At 39.4% G+C, this 19,673-nt stretch overlaps 1 protein-coding gene across 29 annotated transcripts in view; it reads left to right on the plus strand.

The window, feature by feature from the left end:
• PARD3 (par-3 family cell polarity regulator) overlaps positions 1–19,673 on the plus strand; it is a 444,355-nt gene that overhangs the window by 303,123 nt on the left and 121,559 nt on the right. The window contains exon 23 of one of the 29 annotated variants that reach the window (XM_035319173.1): positions 18,962–19,622. The exons of the other annotated variants lie outside the window; for them this stretch is intronic. Within the exon in view, the coding sequence (XP_035175064.1) occupies positions 18,962–18,971 (10 nt within the window). The 3' untranslated portion in view covers positions 18,972–19,622. Of the gene's footprint in view, positions 1–18,961; positions 19,623–19,673 lie in introns of those variants that run through there. 29 annotated transcript variants of the gene reach the window in all.

Raw genomic sequence — 19,673 nt, forward strand, 5'->3', positions numbered from 1 at the left:
AATAAATAAATATATTTTCAAGAAAAATAATAATAAGGAAGCATTTGATTTCTTTTATATATGCAGTGATTCGCTATTTAATTTTGAAGTGAGATATCAGTATTATTTTAAATCTTTACTAACAGTGATTCTTCTCTGAAAACTTTTAAGTGGAGCTTCAATTTTTTTGAACTTTGGTTGTACCTGCTGAGGTTCTTGAGAGTTGTTCTGTCTGAATGACATTACAGAATTCATTAACTTTGGATTTTAAGAGTTTGAAAATAATAGCTAGGAAATTTATTTAGAAAAAAACAAAATCATATCAGATTGTTAGGCAGCATATACAACAGAATACCAAAAATGTCATAAAAGATAGCCCTATACTTCAGTAGGAGGAGAGTACCTCAGCCTGATCATATGAATGTCCTGTGGGGATACCTTCATTTTCTGGGTGTTTGCCTGCCTGAATTGAAGCCTGGCACAGGGCTGCACCCTGCTCAGGGGAAGAGGAGAAGGTTAGAGATGCAAAACGTCGACTGGTTCTTTTCTGTTCTCTGCCATTTTTCTGCAGCTTTGTTTTAGGACTTTAAGATTTCTGGTATAAATGGCTATCACAATATAAATGACAGGCAAAATTGAGGCAAATTATACATGATAAATTCTACAGGCTGTAAGTAGCTTATTGTGTAACATGAGTGCTATCTGGTGAGCCAGTTCAGTCAGAAGGTATTACACAGCATCTAGAAAGCTGGGCAGCTCTTTAGTCCTCGGGTTCCCCCTGTATAATGCTCCTGGTGCCCAGAGGACCTGTGAGGGAGTTGCTTCATCTTGCAAGCGTTGGTACACAGACAGAGAACTGACTTGCAGAAAGTCCCCTCCAAACAGGGAAGGCTTCATGTTTCAGAGAGCCGGGTCACTCCAGAGATTGTCATATGCTTTCTTCCCTCCGGCATTAGAGCCTCGTGTCTGGTGGTTCAGTGTAGCTCTGAAAGCTCTGAATGGAAATGACTGTGAAAGCAGCAATTAGTACAATTTTTAATCAGACACTCCCAGCAAAATATGAAGTAACCTTGTCTGTATATTTGATACAACACTTCTTAAATCTTTAATCTGAAAACTATAATTTTACTGATAAGAAGGTCTGATGATCACTTTGTTGTCTGCTCTTCCTAACAGTCAACATTTCCTTGAGTTATTTTTTCCCTCAGTACCATTTCTGAGTGAACTTTACTTTTCAGCCTCCTCTTAATTAACGTGGGAGCAGTGCTATCCGGATGCAGTTTGACTTCTCCTGGATCTTTAAATTAGCTTGCACCTTGTCAGCCCACCCAGGAGAGGTGCTCCTGGCAAACAGGAAAATGCTGATTGAAGGAATTAAACGTTATGCCTCATTTCAACTCGGTGCTCAGATTTGCTTTGTTGACAGGCTTCTCAGTAATGTTTGAGAGAGAGGCTTTATTATGACTGAAAGATAAGCTAGTGCTTCTCCCTATATCATGCTTTGTTTTTTCCGTATATTCAACATATATCATACATACCGAGTAATCAGGGAAAGAAGTGGTGCAGTGGAAAATAATGATGACAGTAACATTTGAAATTCAAGCCATGATCAAAGCGTAATTGGGTGTTTGGGTTCTTTGCAACACTGTCATTTCCTTGTGGGTCTTCTTTTCTCCTTTTTCTTTCTTTCGTCCTTTTCATTGCTCTTATCGTAAAACAATCTTTCTTCATTAAGTTGTATGGGCAAGAACACTTGCGGGGTGAAATTACTGTTAACTGACACTTTATTCGATGCCTGTATTTAGCCAAGGGGCTTTTTACTGCCTGTATGCAAACTGACAGCTTCTGAAGCGGAGTCTATGTAATATATAAAAATAAGTCTCCTTGCCTTCAGTGAAAATCTTAGGATTTGGTACTGGGATCTTCATTAAACTGTACCGTGAGATGAGAACTCCCACAAGGGGATCCTAGGTTACATTTATCCTTCAGCATCTAGTCATCATTTCCAAGAAATCCCAGGATGATTCAGATAGCAGGTTAAAATCATAAGTAAATCTTTTAAGTACTCGCATTGTTTTACTGCCTTCATCAGAGCAGAGAGGCTTGATGTAATCGTGAGCGAGAACTGTAAAACGCAGCGCTCTGACACACCAAGCTCCCCTTGTTTCCAGAGGACCTTTGCTCACACAGGGCTGCAGACGGTCTGGAAGTTCACCCTTCTCTCAGTGAAATAAATCTGTCTGAGTACGTGTGTATTTCTTTTTCCAAATTGACATTTGAGAGCAGAAGAGAATAATATTTATAAATTTGACATTTGGCTTAATGGTCTCTCTTTCTGCTCACAGATAAATATAGGGTATAAGTAAACCTAGAAAAGTGTTGAACAGAAATATTGATCTCTCTGGGGAGATGCTGACACATCAGCTTTGGTGCTTCTTGTGGGTGCTGCAGAGCTTGCTTACACCAGAACATATTTGTTTTACCTGAACAGTTGCATCATCCTCCTGTCTGTCTTATCCCTGCAGTGGGATTATGTGTTATATTCTCTGTCTTTAATCACATACCGGGGAGAGGCTGTGCAGTTCCACCTTCTCCACTGCTGACATTTAAGGGGTGCCTGGATGGCCATTGACAGCTGAGCAAATAGTTTTGGGGAAGCTGATAGAAAGTTCTGCTAGTTTTTGTGTTTTGCTGCTAAGAAGGCTTGAATGGATGTATGTTTTGACATCAGAAGATTATAAATATCTTTACACTTCTCCAAATGGAAGCTAAAATACGTTTACTCATTTCTGAGTGTGATTTTGTTTATTTCTGTAGAGATTTTTCTTCTTGATTAAATGAACCTGACAAAAACATCCAGTTGATAAATAAGTCATTGCAGTACTGTGTTAAGCAAGAGGCTCCATAGTTTCAAACAGTGCACCTATAATTAGTGCTGGTAGGGATGAATTAATTTGATGGGCTTCTATGTTGTGGGATTCTTTGACATCCCTCTCCTGAGAGAGAAACTTGTTTGTCGCTTTCTTTTCCCTCCTCCTGCCCCTGTCACATACAGGATATTTTAATTTATGAAAGTAGGGACTGTCAGTATGTAAGAGGGAGACTTGAGATTGTTCTTACTTGTAGCTGCAGATGAAATGATGCTCTGCTGTGGTGCAGCTGATTGCCCAGCATCCCTATACTTCCTTCCTGCTTATTTGCAGTGTACAAGCTTGCATATAGTTAGACGGGTGCCTAGACTGATGAAATAATATGTCATAGATGGAAGAAGTGGCAGCTCTACATCTTTCCCCAGCTTCCTCAAACCACATATAATATTCTCTCTGATAGCCCAGAACCGTGACTTGGTAACACGGTGACATCAGTGTGATTGTTCCACTAATGTTTTGGAATTGATTTTGTTTGCAGGGAAGTAGATGGCCACAGTCTTACTGGGGATTTTGTATAGGAGGACTCTCAATGGAGAGTTTTGTGATTGAGAAATGATGTCTGGCAAAGTCGTCAGTTGCAGGAAAGGCTGTGTCTGAGGAATCATAACAGGTTTAGAGAAACAGAACTAAGATGTTGAGAAAAAAGAGGGAAGAAAAACAGCTTTGGGTTTCCAAAAGGAAGAAGAGAAGTAGCAACAAGTCATGCCATGGTAAAATAATATTGGAGGGACAGTCACTATTTGATAACAAAAACATGCTGAAACAAATTGATACATATCAATACCATGAGATAAAAATGGCTTTGAAAAGACAAGTGGTGAGTTTTTGTGGGAAACTGCTGCGGAGAATGAAAGATGTGGGGATATGCATATTGTGCCTTAACCTCTAGGTTAGGTTAGAAAATACTTCCATTATTTTTGGAGTTTGCTAATGAGAAGGATGTGATATACTTTGAAGTAACTGTGGATAAGATATAACTGTGTATGTAACAAGAAATAAATACATTTTCTACTGTAGGAATTAAAACCTCAGTCCATAGAAACACAGCTTTTCAATGGGGAAGATGCGCACGGGTGTTGAAATTTGTGGAACAAGACAATATATTCAACATCAAACATATGCATAGGTGTTTTTATTACTGGAGACTGTATATTTCAAGATCTGGTCTGTTTGATAGAATGGTCAGGTTGATAGAAATGTAAATCTGTGACGTATGGTGACTAATCTTCAATTCCTCTCTTGATTATTGTAGCATCCAGGTGAGTAAATCCAGGTGAATAGTGAATGCAAATGTAATGTCAGATTACCATTAAAATCTAATCCTAAAATTACATTTAAAATGATTACTGGGAGCCTCGTAGTGTTGTTTATTCCAGTTCTGTGAGAGGAAATAGATAATTTATTTTACAACCTTGTTTATCTGAAATCAGATATACTGTTGTCTTCCCCCCCCCGCCTTTTTCCCACACAGCTGCTTACAAGGTGCTGAGAATACGTGCCTTTAATAACAACATTCAGAAGGTTTAATAACAACCTTCAGACTTTTAAGCAGGCACATGGCAAAAAGGTTTCAGACTTGTGTAAAATACTGTTGAATTATATCCCAGTCAACAGGACTGGCTAATACCTCGAACCTGATAAAGTTGGTGGTCTGATTTTCGTCATGCCATTACTTAAGAAGCAGCAACAATTGTATTTTGTGTGGAAGCATGGCTAATAGGACTTTCTATTGGTGAATAACACTTTTTGATACATGAACGTGATAGAAAACATAGGAATAAACTCTGCAAGTTAGATTTTTTTTTTTTTTAAGTGCTCTGCTCTTGGCACAAAATACCATAAATCTTGAGTCTTAGAACATAGAGGAAGAGATTATTGCTTAAGCACCTGCCTGTTGTATCATTTTAAACTTCAAAGATTGTTGCTTGTACACTGAATTGCACCTGGATTTGCTAATACTCATCTGAGAACATTACAGACAGCTTGTGGTACTTATGCTAAAAATTTCATCAAAAAAAGTTGAGCTGGGTCGTTGCTCAGGTAAATGGAATTTGGGGCCATTTGTGCTCTGTTTTTTGCCTGCACTACTCTCTGAGCCAGCTGGCACAACTATCATTAAGTCCACATCTGCTTCCCCTCTTCCACCAGCTAGAAAAAGAGTGTGCAGCCCACTAAAATCCTAGATGCAAGGTCTAAGTATGCTGGGTTTTAATTTTTCTGGGGAAGGAGCACAGTCCTCATCCTGGCTGCACGCTGAATACTGTTAAGGACACCTTGCTCTGCACTGCTCTGGGCTACTTTGTTCTGATCCATTTTCAAAGTTTCAGCCAGCCCCTGGGATGCACAGTCAGTAAAGCCTTTCAAATGAAATCAGCCATGCAGCAAATTGTCATCTTTGATGCAGACAATTACCCAGGACTCTTGTAAATGTCTTTCAAAGTATTTTCATATTCTTTACTTCCTTCTTTCCAATTAAAAGTAAATAAGGGACAGAAAGAGATAAGCTTGATTGAAAATAGCTTTTCTTTTCGGAAAGGCAAGCGATTCTCCTTTCTTCCTCTCCACACTTTTTCCACTTTCCTGTTGTTTCCATCTGCATGGGGTAATCAGTTGCTTGGAGGAGATTTGTGTTTCATTGCCCGCATCCCCAAACACCCCACGGTACAGATGTTTATGACTAAAATGTAACTGGGGCAGGGGGCAGCGGAATGGCAAATTCTTATTTCTAATCCAAACAACCTCACATAATCTGTCAGGGATTTAAGGAATGTAGCTTCATTAAATGGTTAGTAAACTCTGTGACTTTTACACAAAACACAGAAAGCGGTGGTATGCAATTGTGCGAGAGAGATCTGAAACGAGAGATTAACATAATCGTATGTGGCTTTCTAGTTTGTCATTCTGACAGAAAGCAGCTCCTTGTTGCATGTACTCTTAACACCGGATTTTCCCATAGTAAATCTTGAACTTGTAAATCTGATGAGGGTATATTGTATGTTTTTTTAAATTTGGATAGAATCAGAGCTTTTGTTTCTAACATCCTGAAATAAGTGTCGGGATGACCTGATACTAGAGACAAGTTCATAGTAGCTGCTAACATATTCTCCCAGTATTCTTCCTTTGCTTGTCAGTGAGTTTAAATAGAGAACCTTTGACATCTACAGCACCGTATCTGACTGCAAAGCAAGTGAGGGAGGCATGCAGCATGACAGCTGAGCCCTCCAAGATCCTTCCTGGCGCTCTGCAGCGTTTCTCTTCCAGGCCTCGAGTATGAATATAGAATGCAAGTGTCAAGGATGACACCTACTTTATAATCTCTGTAAAGCAAGCCTTTTCATAGAAGAATTTGTTGACAGTTCAGAGATTCAAAGTCAATTTCAGTTTTAGCTCGTTTAGAAATAAGATTTTTTCTTCCACCTGATGTGATAATTGAAGACTACTAACTAGTCAACGTGTTAGTCCCTAACAAAGTACGGTAAATAAATACTGTCCTCAGAAGTGAAGGATCTGTTAGATGAAAAGCTCCACTAATGGCATTTGTTTCATTATCTGTTGGAAATGTTCCTTGGGGATTTAATTTGCTACTGATAGCACCGGTATATTGATACAGGTTACAGATGCTTTGCCTCTAGATTGTTTTTAAAGCTGAGTCTTTCTGAAAATCCTTTTTAAAAACAGGAATTGGAATCTATTTCTTTGAAGAAAATTAATGTAACTTGAAGTATTTTTACAGTAGAAGATGTCACAGGATATTACGTCGTAGTTACTTGAGGTACCTAAGAGGGCAGCTGCAGGAGAGCTGATCCATTTCTAAAAGACAAAGCTCTAACTCACAGCTGCGTTTCACTTCTTGTGAGCAATCTGGATTCACAGTGTGTAGGAATGTTGATGCCCTGCTAAGATTTTTGCGTGTCTTACTGTTGTGCAGAGAAATAATCATTAAATACAGAGCTGTAAAGCACTTCAGTGAGAATGGTAAAATGGGTTTAAGTCAGTATGATTTCTGAAATGATATATACTGGAATAGAAATAGTCTGTGAGGTCATGCATTTCCATGAATGCAGTAAGAAAAGGGTGGGTATAAGGCATTTAGAGAGCTTATTTAGGCTTCTATGTTATTGTTGCCGTTTCTGAGAAAAATAAGAGGTACAAAAGTTTTGTAGAAAGAGTAGAAGATAAGCTGATATTAGAAACACAATACCCATGGGGTATGCAAGTGCTATGTCCCCTGCATTGAATCCTTTTATCAGTTCTTCTAGAGGAAAAAAAAGAAGCAAACAAACAAAAGAAACAAAAAAGAAAAAAGCAGAAATAGGAGGAACTGAACAGACATTCAAAATAATATGCTGATAGAATGATTCTGGCAGGATGGGATCTCTGCTTGGTTCAACCCCTGCTCACAGCAGTCCAACTTGCACATTTTGTCAGCTTGCCGAGCGTCGAGCCCCATTGAGTTTCAAATATCTCCAAGGATGGAGATTCGGCTGCCTCTCCCGGCAGCCTGTTCCAGTGCTTAACCACTCTCCTAGTGAAAAGTATTTGTCCTCGGTAAGAGGAGTTGGGAACAAAATTCACTGAATAATCACTGGTACAAAAAATCGGAATCAACATCTACTTATCCTCCTCATGAATCACAAACATGTATGCAAAATCAGATTGTCATACAAAAAATTTAAATTTTAAAGGATGTTTGTGATACGTGATTACCCTACGGGACTTGCTGGCCCTGAAGTTCCTTGACCATCAAGAATGTAGGAAATAACACGATTAAGCACATGTTTGTGACTGTGAGCCACCCATTGTGTGTAAAGTGTTAAGGAAGAATTTACCTCTAAACAGGTGATTTTTACTGTGCTTCCAGGTGTCTTGCTCTAAATAGTTTTGGACTAGCAACTAGTAGGACACCAAACGTGACTGTCTGATATGATACCTAATAGCACCCAGTATAATTCACTGAGCTAGAAAAAATTATTATTTTCTTTAGAACTGAGGAAGAAACAGTCTACAGAAATCTTTCTTTCTACTATTTCATGTGACACTGGAAACTATCACCTGGTTTTCCATTAAAAATATAAATTTTGTGTTGCACTCATTCTGGTATTTTTCACTTCCATCTCCACATACAGATACCAAGTAAAACCTTGAGCGTTTGTAGTTCAGCCAGTCACAAAGAAGGTGGTTTATATTACTTTTGGAGGGAGAGAAAATGTCATTTTAATTCTTTTTGTGTTCAGCACATTCTATAGAGTTTTGTGTAAAATGCAGCCATTCAAGGTTGGACGATAAGTGGTAAGTGGTATTTTGTCTCTGACGGTAATCAGTAGTAACTGCCAAGGGTGGAGTACCAGAACAGGGTAACCATGTAGTGGTTCTCCTCTGATCAGTCTTCTAGGCTTTCAGTGATCATCAGCTCAATCTTTTTTTTTTTTTTTTTTTTTAAAATAATAAAACAGGTGCCTTTGTATTCAGGTACAAAATTGTGTGTATTCAGTTCTTAGCAATTTATCCTGTTGCTGACAATTTGTTATGTATTTCCCTAATTCCAAAACACTAACAAATTTTGTAGAAGATCATATACAAAATTCTCTTTTGAAGATCGTGTAGAATGACTTGTATCAAGGAGATGCTTTTACATGATGAGAGTGAAGACCTGATTGCAAGGCACTGCAATAGATCTGACTCATTATATGTCAGTGTTTTATGGCACTCAGGTAAGCATGTTTGCAAAGTAGCAGTAAACCTTTTTGATGTGCAATAACATTTCAGTAGTTAATGTAGTGTTCCTCTGCATATTAACTTTTACTGCTTCTGTATGAGCTTACAATAAGCAGGAGTGCAAGAAAAGGCTGTAGATGTTTGTAAAATAGACCCTACTGGAATACATTCATTTCATGAACTAGTGTTACAGGGTATGTTTGGCTAGCTGAAGATGTGACTAACAGTAAATCTTGAAATGTGTACTTCTGCAGAAGATAAATTCATAGTCTCTACAAATGCTATCACTTTTTGAAGACTTTTTTTGACATCAGCCTTATAGCTCCTAAAAGGAAAAAGAATGTGGTGTATTTTCATGGAGATACTTGATGGTCTTAACTATTTGCAGCATACATAGCCACATCTATCAATATGGCTGTTTTAAAGGGTTTGAAAGTTTAAGTTGAAAATATGTTAGTAATGCTGTATTGGTAGGAAAAAATGTTTAAAAATAATGAGTTTAGCAGATGTATTAACTTTATAGACTTGGCTGTGTCAGGGAGATGCAAACAGTGGAGGCTGCAGAAAGTTAGTCCCTAACTTGTTTGTGCTTGCAGTATAGAAGTCTCTGGGAGTTTGACAGGCCCTTTTAGCTTTGAGGAAGAACTGTTTTCTCATTGTAAAAATGGAATAGCACCTTCTCCATGCTACAGTCTCCAAGTGCTTTGATGTTCTGTGGCATTTCCTGCTCTATAGAAATACAAAATATCTGTGTGCTAAAAGAATAGGCTATCTACTGCTTCCAGATGCTGGTGTTGAGTTTAGTTTGGAAGGTGGATGTGATTTTTGGGTGGCTGAAAATATATGTAGATTTTCTGTTAATGCTGCTATAGGTAGTACTTCATAAGAAAATGTCTAATCAGAAGCAAAGCTTGTGGATTAGCTCTACAAAGTTTTGCAAAAGAGAATTTAGTAACAAAAATGCATTTAGAATTGTAGCTGTATCAGCATTTTTGAGTATGACAATAATGAATGTAGGACATTTTTGTACCAATTGCAAATGCTTCCAGCATATTCAACACCAGGTGTGCCAGCAATATTTAGAATGCAAGCCGAATTACTGTTACACATTTCAACAGCAACATACCACAAATAAATCTCAAATATTTCACAATATTATTATAGATGCTATCTTTGTCTTTAACCCATAGTGCTAAAATCCTGAAACTGAGAACACAACATGCTTCTACAAGCACCAGTTTCATGTGTAGTGTTACAGATAAAGTATTTCTTTCCTCTGATGTTGCTGAGCAGGTAATGATACCAACAGTGCTATCATCTGTAACTGCTAGGGGTCCTGATATCATCTTTGGAACTCAAAATACTTTGCTAATTCTGTTTGCCTTTTATAACTGTAAAAGTAAGAAAACAGCTTGTGTGAGATAAAAGTGAAGACTAGGTGCCATTTTTCATCAGGACTTATTTTTTTTAAGTTTTTTTAGGCTATAATTAAAAAAATAAGTTTTACATTCAGAATACAAACATGGCAGTGACGATTGCTGTAATGCCATCTGCAGCACCAAGCACAAACAGATCTGATCTCATTTCAGGAAGAAAACCTTGGGAGCTGCATATCTTAGATGTCACGACTGGCTTTATTTTAAATATCATCTCTGTGGTTTTCTAAACAAATATAAGCCCAGTCACTCACTTATAGTGCCTGAGCATATGCAAATAAGATCAAATATGCCAGGTCATACAGGGCTGGTGCCAGTCTCAGATCTTCTGTGCTAGGAGCTTATTTACAGGGGGGCTGAAACCCCAAATCAAACCCCACCACCCCACATCTCTTGCCTTTAATTAGTCCAGTGCAAGTCCTGGCTTGTATGTGTTTTCAATCTGAAATAAATCTCTGTTCCCAAATTGGCCCAGAAATAATCAGCAGCGTAAATCGCAACTGATAGAGTTATCTCGACTGCAGTTACCGTGCAGACAGCTCAGGCTCTGACTACTGGCAGCTGCAGGATGCTGGGAGTCCCCAGGGCTCAAGGTAGCTCTGGGCAAGCCCCTGCGCCAGCTGCTGTGGGGACTCGCTGCCAAGCTGGCTTCCCAGGGCTGATCCACCCGAGCCTCATTGCATCCGCCCTGGAGATGTTTTGTTCCACTGCTGCCACTGTGGTGCGAAGTCTCGCTCTTCGTTTTCCACCCGGAAGGTACTGCGTATATAAACTCAATTTTCGTGCCGCTGGGCAGAGTACCGGCTGATAGAATCGGCAGAAATGTGCGAAGCCAGCAGGGGCATGCTAACGCGTGCTAAAAAAGAGGCTTGGCTCAAGCTGGGTCCTCTGGCTTAGCCCTGTCTTTGTTACAGACTTCCAAAACAGCATAGCTATTATTTTTTGCCCTTTGTTTTTATGACCACTCAGGGGCATTCAGTGTAAGTTAATTAAGTTGTGTTCTAGTGCACTTGCATAAGATTCCTATTGGCATTAATTTTTAATAATTTGCAAGTAAAGTTTATTCTTTTTCATCTCTGAAGAGACTTAAGTGAAACTGTAGAACCCAGAACAGGACAGGAAACCCTCAAATGTAGCCCACAGCCACCTGCACTCAGGTACTGCAGCTCAACAAGGGGAATTGCATTTTTCTGCCATAGGCATCCTCAAAGATAATGGCAGCTGCCAGCTCATCTGGGCTTTGGGGAATATTTTCGTTAGACGTGTCCCACAGATCCTACAGTATTGTCTGTTGTCCTGTACTGAAAATCAGTTGTGCCTTCCCTGCTTCCTATGAAGTGTAAATATGTGAACAAAACTAAAGATACAGAGACATCACTTATAGCTTAATTTACCCTACAGAGGTTATTTTCTAGGAGATTCGTATCAACCACAACTTTCAGTAATTGACAGAAAAAGTGCTGACTGACATATTAACGTTTCTAGATAATGAGATCTGTAGGGAAGTTTTAATCTCTGGAAGGTTCCGGATGAACTGTCAGTAGTTTGATTAACTTTTTGTGCATCTGTGTTGACTTTTGCTGATTTTATACAGTGTAATTGCCAGGCTGCACGAGTAAGTTGTTGGAGTAATGTTACTGCAATTTCCTGGTCTAACTGGCTGGTGTATTACATTTGTGTCCTCCTTTCTTTGCCTGCTGCATGTGCTTAGCAAGCATCTTCAATAATCTGTTGTATTGCAACTCACGTTTACATAAAGTATGCCGTGCTCGTATATACTCGAGCAAGCGTTTCAGTTGCAAACTGGAGTAATGAAGACTTTTTGTACCAATATATAGATATATGTATTTCTTTTCTGCCAAGAAAGAGTTGAAGCAAATTTCCCTTGCAACTTTTCTTTTTTCTTTTTTGCCTCGAGTGCCAGTAAAACGGATGGCTTTTTATGCTTCATTAGCATTTCTTATAAGGTCTGCCTTTAGACCAGTACCCATTTTCTAAATTGTACTTCTGTAGGGTTGGAAAAAATCATGGTAACCAGATGCAGTATTTGTCTCTGGCCTGGCAAAGTGTTAGATTTAACAAAAGAAGCTAATAAAAATGTTCAAATTGACCCTTCTCATCATTTGGACTTCTTGGAGCTCAATCAATCTCTCATTATTATCAGAGTTATTCACGCAGAGGCAGAAGTGCTAGTATTTCTCATAATCAGCCCTTGAGCCAGATGTAATTTGCAATTTTGTAGCATTGTATTTTGAAACAATAATGCATTAAAATGAACAGAGCAGGAATTAGAAGTGTAGCTGTCAGGATCGTGTTGAAGAGTAGCCACGGTTTAAACGCTCTCTGTGAGCGCTCCTAGTGGACACTGGTAATTAGAGGCATACAATGCAGTATTATTAATACCTAAATTGGCCCACAATTTTTGAACTAATCTGTAGAGTGCGGCAAATACAGCAGAAGTGTCCCCATCCTGGTCTGCATGGTTGCACCGTAGCAGTTGTCTGGTGAAGAGCACGGGGACGTGGTTTTGTGACCTGCTCAACACGGCGTGAGCCAGAGCGAGAGGGCTGCCCTTGGCACCCAGCGTGCTGGGCAGGAACATTTTACCCAACTCAGAAAACAAAGATTGCTTTGGTTGGAGAATAACCACTTTGTACTTTAGACTCAAAAATAGTGGGGCACCTGCTAACAGGAGGCCGCTTTTGGTGCTTAGCACGTAGGATTACTTTTTTTAAAAACCTGTTTTATAGCATTACATAGAGCAAAGCAGAGGGCTGTGAGTTTCTGTGTATGTAGTGTGAGAAAGATGAGTTGACATCCTGGAGGCCGTCACATAGTCTTTTTCAGGAGCTTGCTCTTTACTTTGTAAGTGATGCTTAACTTTATTTTTCTGCAGTTTGCATTTGCAGTTTTCTATTTATTGTTGTAACAACTTACTGCCCAGTATTCCCAGTGCTGGACTACCTAACAGGGCGCTGCAGTCTGGAGTGGCAAATTCTGTCTGAGAAGGGGGACAGGAGCATTTGTAAGTGCATTAAATGACAGTGAAGAAAGGAGATGCTGCCCACTAAGTTCACATTCTCTATTAAAAGACTGTAGTTTGGCTGTATCACACCTATCAGTTACTTTCTTCAATGACAAATAGCTCATACTTTGTATGTGAACTCCAATCTTGGAGCAAGGAACTTTGTGGTCAATAACTACTCTCATTTTGGAAGACATGTACTATATTAAAGAAGTTTTGTCACAAAAAAAAAAAAAAAAAAAAAAAAAAAAAACTTTAAAATACTTAGACAGTTGTGAAACTTCCCTTAAAATGTCATGTAGTGCTTCTGTGGCTGCTGCTATCATTGATGATTGCTAGCAGAGTTGTATCTAAACAGAAGCTTTCTCTTTCATTCCTCATTCCTTCCAGGATGCCACAATCCACAGCTTAACAGGTTTTGGCTTACCACCATGGAAATCAGTTATTTATGGTGACTTTTAGTACATTGTGGTATTGCTTACTGAGTTGGTTTGGCCGTTCAACAGATGAATCTCTTGTTTGCTGTCTTGGTGGTGTTTTTAAAATATTAACAATTGTAAAAGTATCCCCACTTCCTTCAACCTTCTCTAGTTTGGATTAGTTTTTTTTTGTTTTTTTTTTTTTTTTTTTCTTATTTCTGGTGAATTATTATTATTATTTTATTACACCTGTCAATGGTTCCTGCTTTTAGGCAATCACAAGAAGCAATGCAAGATTATCTTCTGTTTAGAAATTTGCAAACAGATGGTCTCTCCTAAAAGAAATCTGTTTTTAAAAGTTCCACCATTTTATGCTGGAAGTAAATATTACAAATGCTTAAGTTGTGAAAAGAGAGCGCCTTGGTGTGAATAATATTCTGCCTGTTGTGTCATGCCTTTCAGGAAATGTTATCAAAACTGTTTATGAAAATAATTGAATGAAACCTCATGACATGTCTCTTGGTTTGGCATTACACCCGCTTTCTATGAAGTCGGGATATTGACTCACAAAGGCAGGCGGATTAAGCTTCAGTGGCTGGAACCAGTTACCAATCCCATATGTTGTTTCCACATCTTTCCAGGAAGTTGCTGGGGGAATGACTGGTAATGGCGCACACGAAGTGTGGGAGATGTGTGCGCTGTCCTAGCTGCTGGTTTTGGGAAGCTTTTGTTTGTTCAGCTCTACTGGAACCCCTACCTGAACAGCACCAAAGGTGGTTTTCTGATGTTTGGAAAGTGAACCAGAGGATGCAGGGAGAAAATGTGTGAACGTGATATCACAGAAGAGCCTCGCGTGCTGTGTAGTACTCATGCACTCATGGCAACTGCAGAGAGGGCTAATAGTTTGGTTCTCCTGGTTTTAGTTTCTGCATTAGTGATTGACCACATGAGTGTATTGCTTGAAGGCAAGCTTTATTGCTCTGAAGAGATATGAGTGTACCTCTCCAGAGGTTTTCTCCATTCCCATGAGTTATCTGTGTCCTGTAATGCCCATTTCTTGGTTTGGGACATCTGAGTTCTCCAGGAACCTTCCTGCCACAGGGGGGTTTCTGCTGACTGTTGTACATGAAGGTTTGCTGTTTCCTCAGGTTTAATATCACCGAGGAAACCTGTACAAAATGAAAAGTTGTAAAAGTTCAACTATGCCCACAAGCTCCTGTAGCCAGGTACCTTACTCCTGCTTGCCTGTACGTCGGTGCTTCTGTTATCACCGCAGGACAGTGATGCTGCTGAGTCACTCCAGCTTCTTCTGTTGTCCCTCCTAACAAGTGGAGTTTTATCCACTAATTTGATTAGATGTGACAACTGGCTATTGCTTGAAATACACTGCAAGTATGTAAATGTTTGCACTTAAAAGGATATTTTTAAAAATAGCACTTGCACAATTTTGCATCTAAAAGAAGGCTTATAAACACTCAAGTCATCACGAGCCAGGGTGATTTTTGTTTGTGTGCTATGTTGAACTGTTGTTTATGCTTATTAAATTTTATTTTAGCAACAGAATGTTTGTGTGTGTCACAATAATCTTTTGCAATATAAATCCTACAATTTTGCTGACACAGGAGGGTGAGAAAGAATACACAAGTCATTGCAAAATCCTGTGAGTAGTGTTAGGTTGTGTGTGTGTGAGCACTGTTGCTACTACAGGGAAAAGAACATGCGTTGAAGACAGAAGGCACTGATGGAGTAGCTCAAGACACTTACCATTTGTTAATTTTTAATGATGGTCTTTTTTCTATTAAGGAACATAATGCTGCTGAACTTCTTCTGTCTCAATCAATTTTTGTGTTTTTTCATTAATCAACTAATGCATGTTTCTTCTATAGCTCTTTATTCTAATGAAATATGTGGATGATTTGGCAGACGACAATGGTCTCATCAGTAACGCATCAGAGAAAAATCTATTTAGCAGATTATATGTATATTTGTTTTGTTATATCAAGGATACTGGTATATATTCTCGTAAACTGAAGCTATTTTTAAGATAAGTTGTAAATATGGAATTTCTGTTGCTACCACCCATACATACTCCTTTCTTCATTTCTTCAGTCTATGTATTTATTTATGAAAAATCATTTACATGTACATTTTATATCCATTTTACATATTTTTATATATGGCATCATGATGTAGCTTGAGCTTGTTCCTTAAATGTTCTGTTGCAATCCGAGCAGCTTCCTTGTCTGTTTAGTCTCGCTCCGTTTAGTCGCTCTGATGCACTGGCCCACAGCCACTTTCTAGTTGGTGTCTTTCTATTGAGTGCGATAGGTGCTGGAGGTGGCCACCTCCTTGTGGGTGATGGTCATTCAAGCAAGTGAGCTTGAAAGTAAGCCAGCTAGGGTCCATCTGAGTTTGATTAAATTATCCACAAAGTTCACAGAATTTCCTATTTTAGGGTCAAGCATCGAACATATAGATCTGTGCTCTTGTCTTTTTGTTAACTATAATACAACAAACTAGTATCATAGGGTCTGAGGATAGCCCTTTCCCCTAATGTGATCTTTAAAAAATGATCCTCTCATATTTTTGATTTTTTTTTCACTTACTATAATTGCTATTGTTGGCTGAATTTCAGGATTAAGTCTGTGGATCTGTGAATATGACTTTGAGCATTTACACTTATCTTGAAATTTTCTCTAACCCTTAATGTAAAAGGAGAATTAAGAAGCTATAAATTAAGTAGAACCCTGGAGTATCTTGGCAATTAGAATGAACAAGATTTCAGCTGCTCTCTTTCATCTATTTCTCACCCTCTTGGATAGACAGGGTACTTTTAATTTACAACCTGTATTCAATTAGTCATAGATTTTTTTTTCTGGAAGTTCTTGCTTATGCAGTTACAGAATAAAATTAAACTGTTTTTTAGCTAAGTTTTTATAGCTAACGTTTAGCTGTACTGTAAGCAGGGTTTAGCTGAGAGAACTACTGAATAAACTAGCTGGTAAGTGAGGTGTTGTTCATGTCTTTGTAAACGTTGCTACCATTATAAAAATATTATTATTTAACACACACATGTACTCAAAGAAATATTAAGCTATTTCTGTGGAAGAATATAATAAACAGGTATTTTTTTTAATTGTTTGGGGGGAAATGTAGATTTTCTTTTTGACGTTTATTGTTCATGAGTAACAATATTCTGTGTTCTGCTTCTAAGAACGCAGACTGGAGGAAGTGGTGGCTGCAGATCAGCACTGTGCTGCTGTGACAGCAGGTGCTCCACAGCATCTGATGTAGCTCAAGCTTTAGCGTCAGGACTTATTCTGTCCTAAATATGTGAGGCAGCAGTGTATGCAACTCAGCTGCTTTTGCTGTGCGTCATGGGATGACTTGTGTCTCTGCAGTGGTATCTTGTACACTGATTTTAGGTAGGGTTTTTATAGCTCACAAATTGTTGGCAGCACACTTAGGATATGACAGGAGCTTGGAATTAGATTCTCAGGATTGTCTGAACATCAGTGTCGCAGATGCTCCTTTTCTGCACTGTTTTGGTTTTTAATTCCAACGGTAGTTCTTGCCTTTGTTTTGAAACATGGTCCTCCTTTTCACTAATGCAAGAAGCTTTGATTCTGCACTGGTCCTGAGCAGTTCAGTTCTCCTGTCTGCTTCAGGGGAAAAAAAAATAAAGTTGTAAGTTCATTTGCATTTGTTAGAACTGCTACGAGTGTCCCAGCAGCCAGCCTCACAGCAATGAGAATGAGACGATCATGGGTTCAGACAAGGGCCTGCAAATCTCCAGGTGCTTCAGGCACACACTACCCAGCTGCGTGCAGCAGAGAACAGCTCCTGCATCAGTGAGCTGAGCAGCGAGGGCTGGGATCAAATCACTCGGCAGTGTTCTCAAGGCCATGTTCTTGCAGAAGTCTAGAGACTCTCTGACACAGGACAAATGGGCGGTGATTGCTATTTTACAAGGGAGATATTGTTAGCGATTGTACTCTGTGAGCTTCCAGCCGTAGGTTGTTATTACGAGCGAGCGGTTGCTTCAGTGGGGGAAGTTATTATGTGGGTGTGCCAGGACATTCAATGTGTGCATTATGGAAGAAATAGTGCTGGAAGCAGTAAAATTCCAAAGTTGCCGTGGGTCATGTGTAGGACGTGCATCCTAATTCCATCGTTCCTTCCTTTTGAGTGAGCAGTAAAGAAATCAGGCTTAACAATGAATGTTGCACGTGCAGGTGGGTTGCAGGGAATGTGTCACTCACATTATATTGCTCACAGGGCAAGTCCCAGAGCGTGCCACTTGCACATTTAATAAGGTGAAACTTTTACAGAGGTAAGCCAGATCTTTTCCTTGAGCCAGCCTGGGGTGTTATAAAAATGCCAGGCATAATTTTGGGGACGTGACCCACACTTTGCTTCTTTTGAATCACACAGGTACACAAGTGCCACTGGAGAGCAGCAGGGAGGGTTTCTAGCAGGGGCTGCCCAGCCGCAGGGTGGCTGTGTGATGCATTTGGTGTACTGAAAGGATATTGCATGGACTGCTTGAATCTCACTGATCTAAATACCCTTATTTTTATTTTTAAGTGTCCAGTTTCGCCTAAGATATATGAATCAGAGTAGAAAACATCTACATGAAGGAACTGGAAGAACTGGTGATTTTGGGTAGCTTGACACCAGCCTGATCCCCGGAGCACGTTGAGAGTTGTGCAGTTAGGGGAGTGCTTAGCAGCTTGCTTTAATGGCATGCCTCAGTATTGCTCTATGTTGCTCTTATGTGGTTAAACTTGGCTTGAACATGAATGTTAAATAATTTATAAATAACTTATAAATTTGGTGGAAAGGATGCTGATTTGGGCTGTGGGTTTCATTATGGCTATAAATCATACTTCACGGAGCAAATACTTTTAACAGAAATAAATAACAAACACACAGTTAGTGAGAGTAATCTTATTCGCAAAAGCTTTGAACGTCATTCAGAGTGGGGAATGTTGGCTCCCTCTGCAGAAATTAAAGGTTGGGGGGGAGGTATGCATGCGTACATATGTACGTACCCACTTCACGGTTCTTTCAAACACCTTTCTCAAGTGTTGCTGCTGAGCCTGGAAAATGTTTTTCTGGTGTTTGTCTGTTACTGCTACTATTGTAAGCTGAAGCTTAACAGAGATGGGGGACTTGCGATCTCAGTGGAAAAGAGGAATCTTGAACTTGTAAATATTTTTGCACGGAGGTCTTACTAAAAGTATGCAGGCTTGGCTAGAGTCAGTCTCAGTTAGGGCAGCGTGCTTCCAAAACCGTTGTGCAGGTCTGTGATGTATGAGTATCATGAACTACCTACCTGTGCCAGTGATGCTGTTAAGGACGTGAAGCCACAATCAGGGAGGTGGGAGGAGAGCATTGATGATTCTGACTCCGAGTGTAGGGCCAGTGCAGTTAATGTTGCTGAACTTATTACAGGCAGTGGTGATTATGGCAGATATATCACTTCTGCGGCTGACAAAGTCCAGAGAAGGCAACTTTCCAAGACCACCGTGGTTCATATTCTGCCAGGCTGTCCACTGCTGGGATGACCACAGAAGCTTATCAGAGATTGACACTGGAAAATCTCCCGTCAGAATGGGGAAATTTTGAAATGCCTGGGAAAGGACCGGCGATGTCTTCCTGAAACTCTATCAGGAATGTCCCCGAGGGCAGAAGATGATAAGAAAATACCCTGAAAGAGAAGAAGGGTTGTCACAGCTTGCTCACGAGTCAAAGCAAACCGAGGCCTCCCGCTCCACCGAGCACTGCCTGTGTGGTAACTTCCCCCAGCCTCTACTGAAGCACAGCACACGTGGGGCTTGTTCTGGACTTGGACGGTTGGATCTGGAAGCTCAAACCATTGATTTTTGCTAGGTTTGCATTACATGTTAATGTGAGAAGTAGTCTCCCCACAATCATGCAGCCTGACCAGACATTTACTAGATTGCTAACAAGGATTATTATAAATTCCCTGTGTAGATTTCTTTTTTTCTTAATAAGGTATTGATTTCAATATATTTCTGTTCATACTTACAATTAATTGATTTATGGTGGTAGAAATTCTGTTTTGCTGCCAAAATCTGATGGGTATTAACTGATTCAATTTTACTTAAAAAAAAAAAAAAAAAAAAAAAAAAAAAAAAAAAAA

This window comes from Oxyura jamaicensis, chromosome 2 (assembly GCF_011077185.1).
Source record: "Oxyura jamaicensis isolate SHBP4307 breed ruddy duck chromosome 2, BPBGC_Ojam_1.0, whole genome shotgun sequence".
NCBI classification, from domain to species: Eukaryota; Metazoa; Chordata; class Aves; order Anseriformes; family Anatidae; genus Oxyura; species Oxyura jamaicensis.